General features: G+C 34.4%; 5 protein-coding genes across 7 annotated transcripts; all 5 read right to left on the minus strand.

The window, feature by feature from the left end:
• Positions 1–415: 415 nt before the first annotated feature.
• Positions 416–2,124, minus strand: LOC127262702 (uncharacterized). The gene is made up of 2 exons (XM_051291514.1): positions 1,010–2,124; positions 416–834 (listed from the first exon to the last, which is right to left on the minus strand). Exons 1-2 carry the CDS (start codon positions 2,060–2,062, stop codon positions 418–420), a joined length of 1,470 nt encoding a protein of 489 aa, XP_051147471.1. The 5' UTR covers positions 2,063–2,124; the 3' UTR covers positions 416–417.
• Positions 2,125–2,150: 26 nt separating this feature from the next.
• On the minus strand, positions 2,151–4,554 carry LOC127262703 (pentatricopeptide repeat-containing protein At5g09450, mitochondrial). The gene is made up of 3 exons (XM_051291515.1): positions 4,418–4,554; positions 4,055–4,340; positions 2,151–3,206 (listed from the first exon to the last, which is right to left on the minus strand). Exons 1-3 carry the CDS (start codon positions 4,450–4,452, stop codon positions 2,310–2,312), a joined length of 1,218 nt encoding a protein of 405 aa, XP_051147472.1. The 5' UTR covers positions 4,453–4,554; the 3' UTR covers positions 2,151–2,309.
• Positions 4,555–6,913: 2,359 nt separating this feature from the next.
• LOC127262150 (2-oxoglutarate-dependent dioxygenase 19-like) lies at positions 6,914–8,393 on the minus strand. 2 transcript variants are annotated; one of them, XM_051290688.1, is made up of 4 exons: positions 8,192–8,393; positions 7,839–8,059; positions 7,420–7,747; positions 6,914–7,348 (listed from the first exon to the last, which is right to left on the minus strand). In XM_051290688.1, the coding sequence occupies exons 1-4, from the start codon at positions 8,315–8,317 to the stop codon at positions 7,091–7,093; spliced, it is 933 nt and encodes a 310-aa protein (XP_051146645.1). In that variant the 5' UTR covers positions 8,318–8,393; the 3' UTR covers positions 6,914–7,090. The 2 variants fall into 2 exon arrangements, with proteins under 2 accessions (XP_051146645.1, XP_051146646.1); XM_051290689.1 differs by having other exon boundaries at positions 7,839–8,103; positions 8,192–8,315.
• A 2,524-nt stretch (positions 8,394–10,917) lies between these two features.
• Positions 10,918–13,168, minus strand: LOC127262360 (flavanone 3-dioxygenase 2-like). Its single transcript, XM_051291013.1, has 4 exons — positions 12,941–13,168; positions 11,753–11,991; positions 11,332–11,665; positions 10,918–11,219 (listed from the first exon to the last, which is right to left on the minus strand). The coding sequence occupies exons 1-4, from the start codon at positions 13,166–13,168 to the stop codon at positions 10,998–11,000; spliced, it is 1,023 nt and encodes a 340-aa protein (XP_051146970.1). The 3' UTR covers positions 10,918–10,997.
• A 3,733-nt stretch (positions 13,169–16,901) lies between these two features.
• On the minus strand, positions 16,902–18,245 carry LOC127262151 (2-oxoglutarate-dependent dioxygenase 19-like). 2 transcript variants are annotated; one of them, XM_051290691.1, is made up of 4 exons: positions 18,103–18,245; positions 17,789–18,036; positions 17,378–17,708; positions 16,902–17,296 (listed from the first exon to the last, which is right to left on the minus strand). In XM_051290691.1, exons 1-4 carry the CDS (start codon positions 18,229–18,231, stop codon positions 17,075–17,077), a joined length of 930 nt encoding a protein of 309 aa, XP_051146648.1. In that variant the 5' UTR covers positions 18,232–18,245; the 3' UTR covers positions 16,902–17,074. The 2 variants fall into 2 exon arrangements, with proteins under 2 accessions (XP_051146648.1, XP_051146649.1); XM_051290692.1 differs by having other exon boundaries at positions 17,112–17,288.
• Between the last annotated feature and the right edge of the window lie 19 nt (positions 18,246–18,264).

An 18,264-nucleotide genomic window follows, 5' to 3' on the forward strand; every position in this document is an offset into this window, starting at 1 on the left:
TCCTACTAATTCTCTTGAAAATTCTTCTCTTATTATAAAAACATGTGACATGTTAAATTATTAATTTAATTATTTTTTTTTTTGGTGCAATTAATTGATTTTATCCATCTTGGTAAAGTCATTGGAATGAATATCATGCTTGATATGACCTTTGAAGAAGACAAATTGACGTTTTTGGAAGCTATTTCACATGTAATGTGCTGTCCAAATTAAATATTTTCCAAAGTATGGAACCCCAAAAAAAAAGAAAATCCTTTCTTGCAACATAAAATTTATGTAATCAACATTCCATCCACATCTATATCAAACTGTTCAATAATTCATCCACATGGATGATGCATTCAATCCAATAATTCCTCAGAATTGGCTAGATTAGGATTTCACGAAAGAGTTACTACTACAATTCAAGTAATTAAATTAATTACAGTCGCAGGAAGAAATCTTATTCCCCTCAGAAATTCCATTTCCAAATCCAATATTTGCAGCTTTTCCGATGCTGACGTCGTTCAGAACATCTCCTGCCCACTTCAAGAAATAGCTTCTGTTGTGTCCGATTTTCGCATTTTTATAAACCGTCATACACCGCCGGTCATTTTCCGGCAAATTGCAGACATCGGAATCATCGCCGCCGCCGGGGTCCCGCCACGCGCCGCGGTGGTTCATCCCCGACCAGCTGGCGATCCAGTGGTAGACGTACTGTCCGATTCCGGCGAGCCTCAGCCATCCTTTGGGAAAAAATTCCATTACGCTGCTGTTCCGATCCATCAGAAAAATGTTCGTCAGCTGCGCGCCGTGCGGCGACACCACCACGTCGGTGGAGCTCATCAATTCCACCTGAAAAATTAAATCGTTTAATTAATTGAGATCGATCGAATCTCCATTGATGAATTGGATTAATTAGGTGTGTTTTGGATTTTGAATTTAAATTTGATATAATATAAAAAAAAAAAATTGTTTGATTCGAACTTTTCGAGGAAAATTTTGAAAAAAAATAGTAAAAGTTGCTCGCCTGCTGACAGAATGAGAGATTGTTGGCGTGGGCGACTCTCAGGCGGCAGCCGGCGACTTTCCGGCAAGCATCTTCGAATATTCCGATGACGGCGGAGTCATTCCGGAAAGACCTCGGCCCGGTTCTCATCAACATTGTGACCCTAATTACAGGAATGCCATGATCGTTAACCTCGATAGGTTTTCCAATAATTTGGACATTGCAGAAAACCCTAGCTTTGCATCTTAGGAAATCGTAGACTTGCATGCGCCTCTCACGTGACATGCCGCCTTCATTGTGTCTCATTACAACGGCCCTTTCAAAGCACGCCGGAAAATTGAATCCGCCATTGATGCTGGCGTCGAAAGTTTCGATCTTTACAGGGGTTTCGAACGTGGCTTCCATTAAAGAAGTGAGCCAAGGTGCCATGGAGGTTCTGAGTTCTCCCCAATGGTAGAGGATCCATCTGGCGGGGGAATTAGGGTTCCGGCAGCGGTGGTGGAGGTGCCAGGCGACGAAGGGGACGGCAGCGGAGAGGGCGTGCCAGATGTTGTGGTAGTTGTAGTGGTTGTAGGAGATGAAAGTGAGACCATTTAGGAGGGTCGAATTGGGGGGCAAGAATTGGGGCCAAGCGAGGGCATATGAGTTTCGCGAGCCGTCGTGGGTGTCGCTGCCATTAAGGCACAAAATCCGGCCTTTCGAAGCTTTTGAGGGGAATTCTTGGAACTGGACATGGCCGTTTTCGCGGGTGTCGAAAAGGGAGCTCATGAACCATGTGTGGCCATGGAGGGGGTTGTTGGAGTATCGAAGGTCTTTGAGGGGGAGGAAAGTGATGGATTCTTGGAGCATGGTGGCTATGGAGGTGTTGGTGCAGCTGCTGTTATGGTGGCTATGGAGGAAGAAGGATTCTGGGGTTGTGGTGGTTGTGGTTAATATTTGGGGCCATAATTGAGACATGAAGAAGAAGAAGACGATGAGGATTGATAGGGTAAAGAGGTAGAAATGGGATTTGAATATTGAAGGGTTTTTGCGTGTGTGTTTGAGAGTTGCAGGTTCTGAATATGGCCTTGCCATGGAAGAAAAGGGATGATGATGATGATGATGATGATTAAAAACTATAAGGAAAGAAAGAAAAAGTAATATAAATTGCAAGATTTTAGGGTTTAAAAAATGACCACTTGATTATGGCTAAAAACATTGGTACCATAACTTAGAATTTATTTAATACAACAAGTATAATTATACCTTCTTCCTGAATTTCTGCAAAACATGATTCTGAACTCTAACAAACAGAAAGTTCAAATAAAGCAAATCCAGAAGGTCATACCAGCAAAGGTTCATAACCCTTTTTCTTCAGGATCACGTGGAAACTTGTTGCCTTATCAGCCATTCCAGCTTCCTCGTATGCTTCCAGGAGCCTTCTACACATCGACAGATTGAACTCCGACGCCGCCGATTGCTTCCATTCATCAACTATTCTCGCCACCTCCTCCAAATGCCCGAGCATAAGGTACGAAGAAATCACACAGACGTAGTTTCTCCCCGATACATTTTGGCCAGTCATCATCCTCGTACTTTTCCAGATTTTGTCGATCTGTGACTTGTCCCCAAGGCCACCGTACAGAACAAAAAGGAAGTCGTAAGATATCAGCTGCCTCTGCATTATAGCCTTGTTGTTTTCCATTACAGAGCTGGGATCTGAATTCATTAAGCGACTGGAAGACAGGTATATCTCAGCAAGTTGCAGATATCGAGTCCAAGTGTGGTCAAGGTTCGTGTCCAGGTTCATCTCGCGGAGAATCTTTTTTACGTCGTCAATACTCAGGGCTGCAGCATGGGAAGTTAGCCATAGATTATATGTGAACAAGTCCAGGGCGACGTTCTGGCGCTTCATTTCTTCGATGATTGGTGGTACCTTCTCCAGCTGCCCGACTGAAATGTAGAATGTCATTAGCTCGTTGTAAGTGATGGCGGTTAGAGGAAGGTTTGCGCACTTGATTTGCTCGAAGAGGTCCTCGGCTTGCTCGGTCAGCTTCAGACGGGCATAGCAGTGAAGTAGAGCAGTGTATGTTTCGCGGGTTTTTGCTGAGGAAGGCAGTCCTTCGAAGTAGCGCTCTGCTGCATTGACTCCGAATACTTTGGTCATTAGATCGATGCGGATAGCATAGTCAGTCTCAGTTAACTTGTACTCTTCGTGACTAACCATCCACTCGGATATCTGGACAGTGCATAAAAATCATATCTCGGCAAAGATGGATAAATAAGGTAATATAAATTCGAGAAGAAACTACACATCATCACAGGTAAGGAGCAAGATCATAATACTTTAATTCATAAAGTTTTGAACTCATAAAACTTTAATTCAATAATCCACGCGACAATTTCAGGGTATTGCATCACTGTTAGATTCCTTCCAGTTCATACATCATAATAACCAAGACCGGCTATTGGAGGTCGAACTTTTTATCCAGAAAATATAAAGAAGACTCGGCCCATAAAAGAAACACATGAAACCTTAACTATGGATCACACGGATTGTCCATTCAACTTTAGATATGATATTTCGCACGCCATCGCTTATGTATAGAGTTGGAAGGAAGAATTAACAGCCAATCCACAGAATACTGAATTTCAGTTAAACGATAAAACTAGTGAAATAAAATTACACACTAGACTTCTCTATCATCGAATTTATCCTTTCATTCACTCTGACTGCATTGTCTGTTAAATGATAAATATTCAGTGGGATCCTCATATAGATTTGCCTTATGATCCAAAGAGTAACAATCTCGATTACAAGTTTCAATTCCACCATTTAAGTTCCAAAAAACTTGAATTGCTCAATCTACCTATAATTGGTCATATATTAGGCTAAGAGCATTTAGTTTCAGCATATTGCATCATAGCATAACTCAAATTAACAACAGCTACGACGATTTTATGCATTTCCCGAATGCAGTAAACAAAACCTAATCAATTTTTCCAGACAATAGACACTCAATCAATCAATCGAAGAATTCGAAGCAGCAAAAAATTAAAAATACAAATTGCAGCAGTTATACAGACCTCGAGAGCGTGCTTGAAGCTGTTTGATTTGCGAAGTTCATTACAGATGCTTCGGAGTTCAGAAATAGCAATTCGGTTGCCGTCGTCGACCCAATTCTGTAAAACGTTGGTGGCACTTCTCTTGGGAAGCCTGAGCCTCAAAATTTTGCTCCTTAAATCGTCGTTTTCTTCCCGCACAAGTCCATCGACATCTCCATCATTTGCTATTGCACTGGATTCACTTTTCATAGCCTCGACGCTGGACGAAATCCCTCTGAAAGGGATATTGCTATCCCTTCGCACATTCCTAAAATCAGAAAGGCCAGCTTCAGTAGAGCTACAATTTAGAAATTAGAAAATGAAGAAGTTGAGATCGCAGCGTACCGTGCAAGAGTGAGGAAGACGGAGCGAACAGCCATGGAAATCGGCGGGAACCCTTTTTTAACTCAGGAGCAGGCAAAGTGGAAAGATCTCGCCATTTTCAGAACTTTGCTGCTGCGGCCCATTTGACCTATCATTTCTTTTTCTTTTTCGAAATTCAATAATAATAATAATACTTTTTATTTACTTATTTTATTAGCGAAGAATAATTCAGTTAAAATTACTAAGTTAACCTCTAAATCCAAATATGTTGGAAATTTCTTTTAAGTCAATATTTAACTTCGCTTTGTTCACATAATTAGGTAAAAATAACTAAGGGTGTGTTTGTTTGAAGGATTTTGGTGGATTTCCACTATTCATCCAATTTTTTCCCCCCAAAAACATCAAATCAAACACCTATTTTTTATTTTTTATATTATACTAAAAATCAATTTTACATTCAAAACATCACATCAAACCCTATTTATATCACATCATACAACTATTCAAATTCAAAATTTTTACTATTCAAATCCCAACTCAAAATCCAAACCCCCAAACAAACACACCCTAAGTAAATAAATATTTATCAATTCTTTATTTTATAATTATTATTTTTCTATTTTGTTTTTTTGAAAAAAATAAAGTAAATAGTCAGCTAAAAAATTTATTACAACTATTTATCTTATTTAAAAAATATTACTTTTTCTTTCCGATTTAAATGTTACTTAAAATAATATAATTTTAAAAAAAATTTAAATTATATACGATATTTTTTAAAATTATATTTTAGTATAATTTCTTAAAAAGTCGTAAAATTAAATACTTTAACAATAAATTCAATTTGATTTTTGTAAAATTATAAAAATTAAATAGTAAAAAAAGATTAAAAAAATTAAAAACATACTGCAATATTATTTCTCTTGATTTGATAAATAAAAAAATAATAATAATAATTTATTTCTCAAATTTCATTTATTTAACTCAAACAAATAAAAAAAATGAAAATATTTTAAATTATCTGATGTCATTTATGCGTACCAAACACACAATTGCGTTGTAATGTGACTGTTTGTGAATTGTGGAAAGTATAGAAAGAATGTGTATTAAAATTGGACATTAGGAATTAATTGTATAAAGTTTATAAAATTAAACGTATGTTTATAATCAAACAGTTTTGGACCAAAAAAATATAATTCATCCGTCCCATTTTCATTTTAATCCGTCTGATAACAAATTATTTATTTTCCTTTTTTAGTAACTATACCTAACGTTACAAATATCCTAACAACTTACTATATATTACACAAATGTGATTACTTTTATATCACACATCCTAATAAAGTAATTTTAGTCATTTTTATTTTATTCGTCTCAATATAATCATAATATTTTTAAAACTACGTGAAAAAAACAAATAAATATCTAGTTATGAAACAGAATGAGTGTATATTATGTATACTTTAATATTAGAGAATTTTGTCAAATAAATAAAATACAAAATATTAATAATCCACACCGCAATTTCAATCGGCGAGCCACGGCGGCGGGCAGCGGCGGCCATCTTCTCTTTCGGCCAAAAATATTGTTGTTACGTACGAATTTTATAATTAGGTTAAAGGCCCAAGATATAGGGAAATTTGGACTTGTAATCGAGTACGTTTGGCGGTTAAGGAATTTTCGGGGTGATTGGTTAGACCGGCTGTCCTTCCGAGCGGATAAGCGGGTCGGAAGGTCCGCGGTCGGATAAGCAGATCGGAAGGCCGCGGTTGGATAGGCAGGTCGGAAGGTCCGCGGTCGGATAAGCAGATCGGAAGATCCGCGGTCGGATAGGCAGATCGGAAGGTCCGCGGTCGGATAAGCAAATCGAAAGGTCCGCGGTTGGACAGGCAGGTCGGTTGGTCCGCAGTCGGATAAGCAAGTCGGAAGGTCCGCGGTTAGACAGACAGGTCGGTTGGTCCGCAGTCGGATAAGCAAGTCGGAAGATCCGCGGTTGGACAGGCAGGTCGGTTGGTCCGCAGTCAGATAAGCAGGTTGGAAGGTCCGCGGTCGGACAGGCAGGTCGGTTGGTCCGCGGTTGGATGAGCAAGTCGGCTGCTGTGGAAGTCGGCTGCTGCGGAGATCGAGTGAGAGAACAGTAGTTTGGTCGGATGGTCCGCAGTTGAATAAGCAAGTCGGCTGTTGTGAAGGTCGGTTGTTGCAGAGATCGAGTGAGAGAACAGTAGCTTGGTCGGTTGGGTTAGGCGGCTGGTAAGACAGTTGAAAACACGTGTCAACAAAAGAGGAATTAGCAGACGCTTGAGAGTAGGTGTTGTAACCGTTCGGGCGACGATTCTCGATATCGTTTTTGAAGAGTATTTAAGAATTGGAGTCAGCAACTGGTAGGATATCTTCAATCATTTTCAAACAACAGCAAAGTCAGGATCATCCTTTAATTTTCATTCTGTAGCAAGTTTAGTATTTAGAAATTTCTAATTTTTTTTTTTTTTTCGTATTTTATTTTTTATTTTTTTATGGTTGAAAAATGGCATAAACAATTGTGTCAAGTGGATCCCGAAATTTTGATTAAAAAATTCAAACACACAATCCAAACAAAACAAATCTGGTTGATTATTACAAATTCAAATATACTAAGACTGTATAATTAACTAATATTTCCGCTGCCGGCGGCGGCGCTTTTAAAGAATGATTCTTACTTCATTCGTGGTGGCGGATCGCCATACGTTCTAGAAGGGTCTTGCCGTCGACACGAGAGCCTTTGAAACGTTCAGCCAAGTATTCCCCGTAATTCATTGACTTGTACAGCGCCCGCCCATCGTTTTCCACCAGCGCCGCCGCCGGCCCCACCGTCGCCGCCTTTGACGGCCCGTTGGCCGCCACGATCGAAATCCGCTGCTTCTCGCCGTTCACCACTGCTCTGTGCATAACGCTCTTGCACTTCCCGTTGCTGAAAATCTGAATACAATACGACGTCGTTTCTTTTAGTTCTTCGAATTAATTTGATTAATGGCGCCATGGAATTGTACCTCGAGCTGATCGGCGACGTTGACGAGAATTGAGCTGGGAGGAGAGTCGACGGCGAGCCACTCGCCGTCGCGCTGGATCTGAAGTCCGGCGACGCCGTTGTGAATCAGCAGCGTGAAGAGGCCGGGGTCGGTGTGCGGAGGAAGACCGATTGCTCGATCAGGCTCCGGACATGGAGGATACAAATTGGAAGTAAGCATCTGGAAGGAGGAATCCATCAACAGCAGTTGATCCACGTCCTGTTTCTCCAATTCCAGAGACTCCGCCACTGCTTCCACCAATTTCCTCGCCAATTGCCGCATCCTCTTCGTATATTCTGAAACAACTTCTCTGCCATGGAAAAAAAAAAAAAAAGTACCAAATCAATCAATTGGCCAAAATTAGGGTTTCCAAACGTCGTCGTTTAAATATAAATTGGTACCTCAACGATTGGGGTTCGTCGGGGCAGTGGAATTCCGGATGGACGTAGAGCGTGAGGTAATCTCTCCATAGAGAGGCTTGCTGGAAATTGGACCATTGGATTGGATCTGAAGCGGTTTTGGCTTCGTACTTTTTCTTATCGTCGACGGACATGGCGAAGAACTCTTGTATTGCTGCACACATTGAATTCATCAAGTCCTCCGGAACTCCATGATTGACAAGCTGTGTACGGACGCAAGCAGGGAATTGATTTGTTCATCAGATGCCTGGAAATTAGATTAAAACGCATAGATATGATCTGTAATTGAAAGGGGGAAGTGAGAGGCAAATATTGTGGCCGGCCGGCGCGCTTACAATGAAGAATCCCCAGTCGTGACAGGCTTGGCGGAGGTCGTGGACGGCTTTGGACCGCCGGTCGGAATCGTCGCCGGTGAGGAGAGCGACATCAATGACGGGGAGCGAATTTGCAGTTTCTGCCATTTGGGTAACTGCTTTTCTTCTTCTCTCCAATTATAACTACTGTTAGCTATTGCACGCATATAATTCAATATATATAAATATATCGGCAAGTAAGCACAAGCCGAACAATAAGCAGCTTGATAACAAACAATAATACATGGCAATATAATATAAATATAATACTGTGTGTCCGTAAAAAGAGTAACATTTTATTTTTCAATATTAGTATTATATTAATTTATATTAAAAAATAAAAATATTTCTATTAAATTATGTGATAAAAAATAATAATATTTGTATAATATATTGAAAGTGGTAAGAGTATTAATTATATTAGATAGATAATAAATTATTAAATTAAAAAATAGTATTTTATTTTATTTTTTTACAAACAAAAATAAAAAAATAATATTTTTTTATGGGCGGTGGGAGAACATAAATTAATAGGGTGTTGTTGTCAATATAAATTTAAAAACATAATAATATTTCAATTACAATAAATAACTAAAAATAATATAAATATAATTTTATTTTTATTGTTAAAGTAATAATATAATAATAAAAAATATATATTTATAAAAAATAAAATATAAAATATTTTAAAAATAATTAGGGATTGAATTTTAAATACATTATTCATCTCATTTTTTCTTCAAAAACATCAAATCAAATCTCTTTTTTATTTTTCATATTATACTAAAAATTAATTTTATATTTAAAACATCACATCAATATCTATTTATTTCACATCATATAATTATTCAAACTTAAATTTTACTATTTAAATCTCAAACTCAAAATTCAAACCCTAGTCACAACCAACTGATATATAAATAATAATTTACTGTATTTTTTAAAAGAATTTTTTTTATTTTTTTATTTAATATAATATAATAATATTAACATAAATAAAATAAATTTGAAAATATTTATAATATATATTATTATTAAATTACTATAAAAAATATATATATATATATATATATCTTGTCATAAAATAAATAAAAATGACAAAAATAAGTGTAGTATAAGAACTATTTGACAAATTGGATATCTATCAAAATGGGTGCCCCCGTATGTGTGGCCCGGCGGGCGGTGGTGCGTGAAGTTTACAAACGAAATAGTTACGGTGTTAACAGGAGAAATTCAACAAATATAAAATAGATAAACGCTACATGATTTTTATTTAATAATCCCTCCGTTCCAGATACCATATATATACGTTCTCGTTTATATCCGTTCCACGTACTATGTCATTTTTTTTAAAAAAAAATAATTATATACTTTAATCTCATTTTAAATTTTTTAATTTTTTTAAATTTTAATTAAATTAATTAGTTATCTTAATCTTAATTTATAATTATTTATATTATAGAATAATTATTTTCACTAATACATTATTAATTATCTACTAATTACACTCCTCCTAAAATACCATATTTACAGTGTAGCAGACACGATATTGGGACGGATACCATATTTACAGTGTAGCAGACACGATATTGGGACGGAGAGAGTATAATATATATTATATTAAATAAAATAGTTTAAGTGTACTATATTGTGAGACTATGTTATATGTTATTGTTATCAATATGTGGTACATTTATATTATCTTAGTATAATGGGTGTATTGTATTTGTTTGTCGGCTATATTATGCATTGTTAGTTATGAAAAATATTTATATCACATTAATATTGTTAATCTATTGTTTATTTTTATATGATATATTGTTTATTTTATATTACGTGTTATTAATTCATATATTATATATTTATCTCATATTAATATAATTTATGTACAGTATGACTTTTTATTGTATTATATTTATCTTATATTAGAGAGAAATTACGGTATTGATTTTTCGAAACAGTACATATAAAATATACGAATAGTGTGTATTTTTATTTTAAAACAACACATCATGTACGGAATAAAGACACGCATTATTTTCGAGTAGCGGTTACGGATTCAAGAATATATAATATGTTGTCTTTGTATCGTATTAATATATATGATATATTATCTATAGTAATATCGTGGATTGTTTATCGACAAACGATAACATGTAAGGACGATATTAAAATTTAATACTCTAACTACCACACTAGTATTAATATAATTTAAGTATTGTCTTGCGGTAATAAATTTCATCTCATTACATAAAACTATTCTAATACTCTCTCCGTCCCACTTATCATATTCACATTGTCGTTTCTGTCCGTCTTACATTCTATGTTACTTTTTTTTTTTTAAAACTAATTACACACTTTAATCTGATTTTAAATTTTCTAATTTAATTTTTTTTAAATTTTAATTAAACTAATTAGTTATCTTAATTTATAATTATTTATATTATAAGATAATTATTTTTACTAATATATTTTTAATTATCTATTAATTATAATTATTTTAAATTATCGTGTCTACAGTGATCATCTGACCATGGAATTACTATATTAGTACACCGTGGGAGTACTATATTAGTATAATCTTAAATTTAGGTCCATTCCAATGCTTACCAGATAATGCATATTAAGCATGGTAAGAAATTTATTAAAACAGAAAAAGAAAAAACATTAATTCAACAACAGTTTTTTCCACCAATCGCGTGGTTTACTTTTTTGACAAACGAATGCTGATTGGAGAATAATTAGCGGGTGCACAGGAAACTGGTGGTCGTCCCCGCACCAGATCCGATCACTCGCAATGCATAGGATTGTTGAGGTACTTGGTCACCAAGTACTCAGAATACGTCCGCGGCGCGTAATACGCACGCCCGTCCTTCTCCACCAGCTCCGATGCCGGCCCCACCGGATCCACCAGCGACGGCCCACCCGTCATCACCACCGAAATCCTCTCTCGTTCGCCGTTAGTCGAAGCTCTGTGCTTCACGCTCTTGCATCTCCCGTTGCTGAAAATCTACATCGCCCGCCGGTCAAACCAGTCGCCGGCGATCACGCCGGCACCGCCATTGTTGAACCACATAAAAGTCAAATTAAGGAAACATAAATTGAATTCGTTAGTTAAGTACCTCAAGAAAGTCAGCGACATTGACTAAAATGGAATTGTCTTGTCGGGAAGATACAGCGTTGAACCACCGGCCGTCGTTCTCGATCTGCAGTCCGGCGACGCCGTTGTCTATGAGGAAGGAGAAAAGTCCGAGGTCGGTGTGCGGCGGAATTCCGATGTTTTCGCGGTGGTGAGGACACGGCGGGTAGTAATTCAAAATGAAAATCTGAAAACCCTCGTCCATCTTCAAAGCTTCTTGCATCTTTAAATTATCCAATTCCATGGCGTCCGACACTGCTTTCATCAGAATCTTCGTCATTTCCCTTATTACCTCGCTGTATTCGACCACGGCATCCCTACAACCCCGCAATTCTTACAACATTAATCGTACAAACAATAATTAATTAATCAATTGATTAAAATTAGGGTTTTGCAGTACGTACCTTAGGATTTGGGGATTTTGGGGAAGATGGAAGTGGTGGGGCTGCAAATGGAGTCTTAAGGAATCTCTCCAGAGGTAAAACTTCTTGTTGGAAGTGTATACGACGTCGTCTCGGCCGTACTCCATGGCGTAGAGATCGGCGGTGTACTGATTCTTCTCGTCTTCGGGCAATCTGAAGAATTCCATCCCTGCTTCGATCATTCCATTCATTCTCGCCTCCGATATGCCGTGATTCACCAGCTGCATTCATTATTATAACCAAAGATATATAAAATTTAGGATAGAAACAAATACAACATACTCCCGGACAATTGGTTTTTATAGTAAATTAAAAAATAATAGTATTTTATCGGCAGCGGAAGTGTGTAAAAAATAATAATATTTTTGTGATTTGATTTTATGTAAAAAGTAAACGAATGTGTAATAATATATTTGTAATGTAGATAAAAATTAAATATATTTTGATATCAGGGTTTAGGATTTAAAGAAATATTTTGAAATATAACGGACAAAAATTGTACTTTGAATTGAGATGGATATAGTATTATTTATATTAACATAATATAAATTCGACATCTTAAACGACTGAACACAATATAGGACCGAAAACACTAGTAATAAAGATAGACAATACATCGTATAAATACAAATATGATATGAATTGTATTAATATAATACAAATATAATACGTAACTCACAACCATTAAAAATAGACAATATATGATATAAAGACAAACATCACATAAATTATATTAATATAATACAGATGCAGAGGTATACATAACACAATCTCACAATACACGAGATACAGTTGATTTCCATGTTGTTCGATTGTTTTATATGTTGACAGCATAAGCAATCCGTTTAGGGTGCGTTTGTTTGGGGGTTTGATTTTGAATTGGGATTTGAATAGTAAAAATTTTGAATTTGAATAGTTGTACGATGTAATATAAATAGGTGTTGATGTGATGTTTTGAATGGAAAATTGATTTTTAGTATAATATAAAAAATGAAAAATAAGTGTTTGATTTGATATTTGGATGGAAAAAAATGGGATGAATGGTGGAAATTAAATGCAATCCCCCTAACAAACACACCCTTATTAAATTTATCTATCAGTCATCAATCAACTTCCTATTTTTAATCATTCTCAGAAAAAAAAAAAAAAAAAAAAAAAAAAAGTTCTTACGAAGAAGAATCCCCATTTCTGACAGGCGTCGAGGAGTTGCCGGCAAGCTTCGGACCGGCGGTCGGAATCCTCTGAAATTAGGTCTGCATAATTGATGGTCAGAAGCGAAGCTGTCTGTCCTTCCACATCATCGAGCAGCGCCGCCTTCATTGCGTCGAAAGGATCAACCGCCGGCGGCGGCGATGAAGGTTCCAACGAGTGGTGAGAAACAGGCGCAGATGCTGCCATTGACAATAATGTCTTAACGAGGATGGCTTTAGCTTCACTATATATATATACATGTATTTATAATAAGACTGACTGATAAAATACACGAGATAAGTAAGTGGTTTTAATTAAAGCATGGATTTATATATGGTCAGTACATTAATGTGTTTGTTTGCTCAACCAGATTAAAAAGTAATAATATTTTATTAATTAATGAAATTGTATAAAATTTTATGTATTAATAATTATATATGTAATGATATATTTATAATTTAAATAAAATTTAAAGATATTTTAATATAAAAATATAATTGAATACTTTACAGTGAATAGGTAAAAATAGTATTTTAAACTAGAACGGAAAGAGTATTTTTTTTTTTTCACAAAAATCAATATACAACATAATTTTATATTACTAATATGATTTTCTTTATGTCGCTAAAAAATAAAAAATAAATCTTCAAATCAAAATATTATACAAATAAATCCGTAATTATACTGGAAATTTTATTAAGATTTATTATGTCAAATTAATTAATTGATTAAATAATGATGGATTAAATTTCAAATTCACATGTGAAAGGAATAATAATGATTAAGCATAAGAAAATTACTTGTTTTGAAATTTGCACATTTCGTGACATAAATCTTACTATTAAAATAATATATGATGAAATGTTTTGTGAAAAAAAAAAAAAAATTTAAAAAAATATATAATTCAAATAATAAAAATTTAAAGTTTGAGGTTAAAGAAACCATAAAAATTACATTAATTTAGAGTTAGTTTTATTTTAGTTTAAAATATTTTTTGAAATAAAATGTTTGATTTAAAATTTTCTTTAAATGATATTTTAATATTAAAATGATATAAAGAATAATATTGCTCTTGATTTAAAATAATAAAAAAGATAAACCCTATAATAATGATAATAATAATATTTCTTCATTTCATAACTGATGCATTTGAATTGTAGAAGATATTTTATGCTTTTATTTAATGAATTATAATATTATTGTTTTTTATATGAACGGTATTGTTGGTGGATTTAAAATAGTATTTAAATTTTATAATAAATAATAAATTTATTTTTTTTATTTAAATTTAGTATATTAAAATATTTAAAATTAGAGAAAAATATTTTATTTTATTTAAACATATAAAATTTTTATATTGTATTATAAATTAAGTATATTTAATTCAATCATAGATATTGATTATATATAAAAAGGTTCCCAAATTAAAATAATTCATTACAAATACATTGTACACTCAAATAATTATTTTGAAATAAAATTTGTCGCATTAATAACAATGATTAAATAAAAATAAGGGAGTGTCCACTCAATATTCATTTGGTGATATAGTTTTTTATAAATATTATAAAAATTACAATATATATATATTCACACAATATATATATATGTGTTAGCTACTCGCAGAAAAAGTTATTTTATATTAATATAATTATTCATATATAATATAAAAACATGTAACAAATTTGAGTGTGTTTTTTTGATGAGTTTGAAAAAAATTTGATTTGAATTGGCAAAATTGCCCATTAATTTCGAAACTCAGCGTAAATTTACCCCTCTATTTTAAAAAATTGCATGACGCTCACTTATACTTTAAAAATATTGCATAAAATCCCCTATCATGCAAAACATATAAATAGAAAATCATCTTCTTATCACACGAGGAAAGTTTCATGGTGGTGGAGTTTCATTCAACGTTTTTTAAAATATAAGGGTGTACCATGTAATTTTTAAAGTACATGGAGATTTTACGCTGAATTTTGAAACCAAAGATGAGTTATAAGCAATTTTATCATTTGAATTTAGTATGAAAATAATATTTGATGAAATATTTTGTAAGAGAAAAATATTTTTTTTGCATAGTCCAAATAGTAAATTTTGAAAAAATATTGCTAAAGAAACATAATTATTATAATTGACTTTTATTAATTGTATTTATGTCAAATTTATTTGTGAAAGGAATAATAATGATTAAGTATAAGAAAATTACTAATTTTGAAATTTGCACATTGATGACGTCAATCTTATTAAGTAATTTTTCATATCATTTTTTCTTTTTTTTTTATAAAAATAAATTATAAAACTACTTTATGCAAAAGCTAAAAATACATAAAAATAATAAAAATTATTAAATTATACTCTCTTCATCCCATATAATTTATTTATATTTTCTTCCATCTCACATAATTTGTTATTTTTTTTTCTGAAAATATAATTATACATTTTATTACATTTAATATTTTATATTTTTTAATCTTGATTAAACTATTTAATTATTTTAATCTTAATCTATAATTATTTTTTTTATACAATAATTCCTTTTGTAAAAATTTTAAAATATGCCATCTCGAACAATAATATTATCTAATAATAAATAAGTTGTGTTGTTTCAAAAATTTTAAAAATTAACCCCCTTGGGGAAATCCTGATTCCGCCGTATGAGAGGTCTGAAGAAGGGGCCGATAATCCCCTCCCAAATGTAATATGCTTACATTAATGGGCAGCAACACAGAATTAATTTGTTTTGTAAAATAATTTGAAATGATATATTTTTTTATATAAAGTATAAAAAATTATATAAATAATATAAAAATAATAAATATATATAATATATTAACTATTAATAAAAAAAATCAAAAATACAAAAAGAAAACAATAAATTCAATGACAATCCGTAGCAATAGAACGAGCTTACCCACAATGTAAAGATGGATTGATTCGTTAACGAAAATCCGCAGCCGTTACTCTCTCAATAAATCTAACAATCTCAAATTTGAACTTCTTCTACTTCATCGCCGCGTATCCCGACGGCGTCGTCATCTTCTTCTTCGCAGGGCTAACCTCTGTTTCCATCGACGGCCCGTGGACATTTGCAAATGAAATCCACGTCTTCTTGTTGTTCACTACTGCTCTGTGCAACACACTCTTGCATCGCCTGTTACTAAACATCTGGCCGCGAACCAGAACAATTGCAAATTATCATATTATTACAGCTAAGATAAACTAAATTTCGATGAAACTATTACCTCAAGCTGATCACAAGTGTTCACCAAAATCGAATTGGGATGAGGATCTACATCGATCCATTTGTCCTTATGCTGGCATCAGGCCTAGAGCCATGTCTGGATTTGGACAAGGAGGGTAAAGATTCGCAACGAATATCTATAGACACGATTCCAAGCCATTGAACAGGACAATCGTTTGGCAAGATACTATAGTAGTACTGTTGTTGAGATTAATTCTTTCATTCAAATCCATTGAGTTGTATAGATAAAATACGTTTCTTGTCGAACTTAATTTGCAAGGTATTAAGTTTGATCGGAGATTTACCGGTGCCTACTTTTGGGTAGAAAAAAAAAAAAGAAACAGAAGAGTTGTTGTCCACCATATTTATAAGGAGTTATATAATTTCTTTTAAAACAAATGATATAATTACGATGGACATGTAAGATAGTATTTTATTTCTACTGTCTTAAAAGAATTGTCTTTTTTATTTTATTTTTTTCATAACAATTGTTTTATTTTTTTATTTAGTAACTATGATCTTCATTTCATAACAAAATAATTCATATTTTTTTAAATTATTCATAATTATTATTCTAACATATTTTTAAAATTTTTCAAAAAAATAAACAAAAACACTTGAATATTTTACATTTTATTTTATTTTTATTTTTAATTAAATATTATTATTCTTATAAGATGGGATACAAAGAGTGTCAACTTCCAACAATACATTTTATTTTTTAGACGGAGGCCGTAGTAGAATATTAGTAGCCACCGACAATCACTTCAAATTAGATGACAGTTTTCGATATAATATTAAATCCAAGTGTCATTATATTATTGGCTGGGTAATTTGAAATGGTGGGCCTACCCACACTAGATTATCAATCAATCCCCCTCCGCTTTCTTCCTCACATATTTGGCTTCCATGAATTCTTTAAAAACCGTCGCCGGAAACAGCGCCCGCCCATCCTTCTCCACCAGCGCCGCCGCCGGCCTCACCGTCGCCGCCAAATCCGGACCGTTGCTCACTGCAATCGAAACCCTCTCTGTTTCATCATTCACCAACACTCTGTGCCTCACACTCTTGCATCTCCCATTGCTAAAAATCTGTTAGACATATACACACATATATATATAGTGAAACACAGCTGTTGAAATTCCGGCGAGAATTTCCGGCAACTAATTTACCTCAAGCTGGTCGGCGACGACGACCCAGACAGAATTCTTGGTTTCCGATTCAACGTCGATCCACTGACCGTTTTTTTGAATCTGCAATCCAGGGACGCCGTTGTGCACGACGGTGGTGAAGAGGCCGGCGTCGGTGTGCGGCGGCAGGCCGGCGGCTCGGCCGGCGTCGGGACACGGCGGATAAGAATTCGCGGCGAAGACTTGAAAGCTTGAGTCCAATTTCAAGATTTCATCGACACAGTCTCTGTCCAATTCCAAGGCGTCCGCGATTGCTTCCATTAACGTCTTCACAACCCTCTTATTACCTTCGCTGTATTCCGGCAACACTTCCCTGCAATCGCCATTACAACAGCTAGCTAAGGTTTGATGAATTGATATCATTATTATTTTCCCCAAATTAATGAATTGTACCGCAGGAGATCGGGCTTGTGGGGAAAATGGAGCTCGTCGGGATGCAAGTACAGTCTGAGAGAGTTCCGCCATAGATGGAGAATGTTGCTCGGAGTGTAGGCGACGTTGTGGGTTCCGTACTTCATCAGGCTTAGGGTATACAGATCAACCTCGTACTGCTTCTTCTCGACCTCGGGTAACTCGAAGAACTCCTTAGCTGCTGAGAAGAGGGCCTTCGTCACAGCCTCGGGGATTCCATGGTTTACCAGCTGCATCATCCAATCGATCGATCCATAACAATGATATAAAACAAATTAACCTAATTAAGATCTTACAATGAAAAATCCCCAAACTCGACATGCTTCGAGGAGTCCCTGAATTGCTTTCGAACGTTGCTCTGAATCCTCAGTTGTAAGCAAAGAAAAATCGACCACAGGAAGTTCATCACTGCCTCCCATTTTCATCAATTGCAGTCGAATTTCCAGCTCTCTATCTCT

The sequence above is a fragment of the Andrographis paniculata genome, unplaced genomic scaffold (genome assembly GCF_009805555.1).
Source record: "Andrographis paniculata isolate CXL003 unplaced genomic scaffold, ASM980555v1 Contig65END, whole genome shotgun sequence".
Classification (NCBI taxonomy): domain Eukaryota; kingdom Viridiplantae; phylum Streptophyta; class Magnoliopsida; order Lamiales; family Acanthaceae; genus Andrographis; species Andrographis paniculata.

Excerpts from the sequence above, each read along its gene's own strand:
- LOC127262702 (XM_051291514.1), bottom strand. The coding sequence starts at position 2,062 with ATGGCAAGGCCATATTCAGAACCTGCAACTCTCAAACACACACGCAAA. Across the intron at positions 835-1,009 it reads ATCTCTCATTCTGTCAGCAG|GTGGAATTGATGAGCTCCAC; the intron begins GCGAGCAACTTT and ends TTAATTTTTCAG.
- LOC127262703 (XM_051291515.1), bottom strand. The coding sequence starts at position 4,452 with ATGGCTGTTCGCTCCGTCTTCCTCACTCTTGCACG. Across the intron at positions 4,341-4,417 it reads GTCTTCCTCACTCTTGCACG|GAATGTGCGAAGGGATAGCA; the intron begins GTACGCTGCGAT and ends TTCTGATTTTAG. Across the intron at positions 3,207-4,054 it reads GCTTCAAGCACGCTCTCGAG|ATATCCGAGTGGATGGTTAG; the intron begins GTCTGTATAACT and ends TGCACTGTCCAG.
- LOC127262150 (XM_051290688.1), bottom strand. The coding sequence starts at position 8,317 with ATGGCAGAAACTGCAAATTCGCTCCCCGTCATTGATGTCGCTCTCCTC. Across the intron at positions 7,748-7,838 it reads GACGAACCCCAATCGTTGAG|AGAAGTTGTTTCAGAATATA; the intron begins GTACCAATTTAT and ends TTTCCATGGCAG. Across the intron at positions 7,349-7,419 it reads ACGTCGCCGATCAGCTCGAG|ATTTTCAGCAACGGGAAGTG; the intron begins GTACAATTCCAT and ends TATTGTATTCAG.
- LOC127262360 (XM_051291013.1), bottom strand. The coding sequence starts at position 13,168 with ATGGCAGCATCTGCGCCTGTTTCTCACCACTCGTTGGAACCTTCATCG. Across the intron at positions 11,666-11,752 it reads CAAAATCCCCAAATCCTAAG|GGATGCCGTGGTCGAATACA; the intron begins GTACGTACTGCA and ends GCGGGGTTGTAG. Across the intron at positions 11,220-11,331 it reads ATGTCGCTGACTTTCTTGAG|ATTTTCAGCAACGGGAGATG; the intron begins GTACTTAACTAA and ends CGGGCGATGTAG.
- LOC127262151 (XM_051290691.1), bottom strand. The coding sequence starts at position 18,231 with ATGAAAATGGGAGGCAGTGATGAACTTCCTGTGGTCGATTTTTCTTTG. Across the intron at positions 18,037-18,102 it reads GAGTTTGGGGATTTTTCATT|CTGGTAAACCATGGAATCCC; the intron begins GTAAGATCTTAA and ends TGGATGATGCAG. Across the intron at positions 17,709-17,788 it reads CACAAGCCCGATCTCCTGCG|GGAAGTGTTGCCGGAATACA; the intron begins GTACAATTCATT and ends TGGCGATTGCAG.